Source organism: Myotis davidii, unplaced genomic scaffold, assembly GCF_000327345.1.
Source record: "Myotis davidii unplaced genomic scaffold, ASM32734v1 scaffold73, whole genome shotgun sequence".
NCBI lineage: Eukaryota > Metazoa > Chordata > Mammalia > Chiroptera > Vespertilionidae > Myotis > Myotis davidii.
Genome location: NW_006286675.1, coordinates 3,017,353 through 3,018,777, shown reverse-complemented (window position 1 = coordinate 3,018,777; position 1,425 = coordinate 3,017,353). Strand labels below are relative to the sequence as shown.

General features: G+C 43.0%; 1 protein-coding gene across 1 annotated transcript in view; it reads right to left on the bottom strand.

The window, feature by feature from the left end:
- Positions 1–1,425, bottom strand: part of IRAK2 (interleukin 1 receptor associated kinase 2) — a 79,023-nt gene that overhangs the window by 21,457 nt on the left and 56,141 nt on the right. The window contains exons 7-8 of the mRNA XM_006758261.2: positions 831–1,025; positions 681–745 (exon numbers count right to left, since the gene is read on the bottom strand). Coding sequence (XP_006758324.2) covers positions 681–745; positions 831–1,025 — 260 coding nt within the window. The remainder of the gene's footprint in view (positions 1–680; positions 746–830; positions 1,026–1,425) is intronic.

The window sequence follows — 1,425 nt, the reverse complement described above, 5'->3', positions numbered from 1 at the left end:
ATCTATCCACTGAGCCAAACCAGTCAGGGTAAAAAATATTTTTTTAAAAACCTGAAGCCTGGCTGGCATGGTTCAGTTATTGAGCATCAACCTATGAACCAGGAGGTCATGGTCTGAGTCCTAGTCAGGGCATACGGCCCAGGTTTTAGGTTTCAGGCACTATCACCAGTGTGGGCATGCAGGGGTCAACTGATTGATGATTCTCTCTCATCATTGATGCTTCTATCTCTCTATCCCTCTACCTTCCTCTCTGAAATCAATAAAAAAAAAAAAAAAACACATTTTTTTAAAAGAGAGATAAAAATGGCTTTCTTTCCCCCTGAATGAAAGGAGTTGGGCCAAGTGAGCCAAGGATCTTTTATAATTCTAATCTATACTTATAGCTGTTAAACAGAAAAAGCATGGACTATGGTGCCAGAGCAACCTAGGTTCAAATTCTGACTCTGTCACCTACTTGCTGTGTGATCTTGGACAAGACACTTGACCTCTTTGTGCCTCAACTTGCCCATATGTAAAATACTGTGCTAATAGCAGCTACATCACAGGGTTCTTGGGAGGATAAAATGAGTTTGTACATACAGAGTGCTTAAAGCATGCCTGCCACATAGGAAGCACTAGATAAGGGTTAGCTGTCACCATTATTAAACAAAGTTTAATAATTCTCCATAGGGGAGGCTTACCTATGACAAATTCGTATCTCTGCTTGGAAGAAATTTTCAATTGATCCTGGACCTGAGCAGGCCATCTGTGGGAAAAGACTCCGAAACATTAAAATCCTGCCTCACCCAGGCAGCTTCCCCCAACACACACACTACAAACCAAGTGCTTACCTCTCGGAGCTTCTTAAAGACGAATGGTATGCCCTGCCTTTGTCCTCTATAGATGTCAGCAAAGGTCCCCTCACTGATTTTGTGGGTTTGGTTGAAATTATCGGTTGCCTGAACCACATCCACCTCATTCCAGAAAAGGCTGTCTACAGCCAGGCTCAGAAGGGTTTCTTGCTTAGGAATGGAGGTGCTGACATCCTGGGGATTTAGAGAAGAGAAGGAGATTAACATGAAATTAACATGGAAAGTATTATTTTCCCTACTATCTCAGGGATCTCAGAGCTGAAGGGATAGAGAAGATCATCTTATCCAGTGAGGAGAAATGATAAAAAGGGGACATGAGTCCTGCAGCTCAGTTGAAGTGCCTTCCTCTACACCAAAAGGTTGGGGGTTCGATTCCTGGTCAGGGCACATACCTAGGTTGTGGATTTGATCCCATCGGGAAGCATAGGGAAGGCAACTGATCAATGTTTCTCTCTCACAACGATGTTTCTCTCTCTCAAAATCAATGAAAACATATCCTCAGGTGAGGATTTTAAAAAAAGACATGAATAGGGCCAGCTCAAATCCAAGCTCGGGCACTACTTTGCTCTGTGAC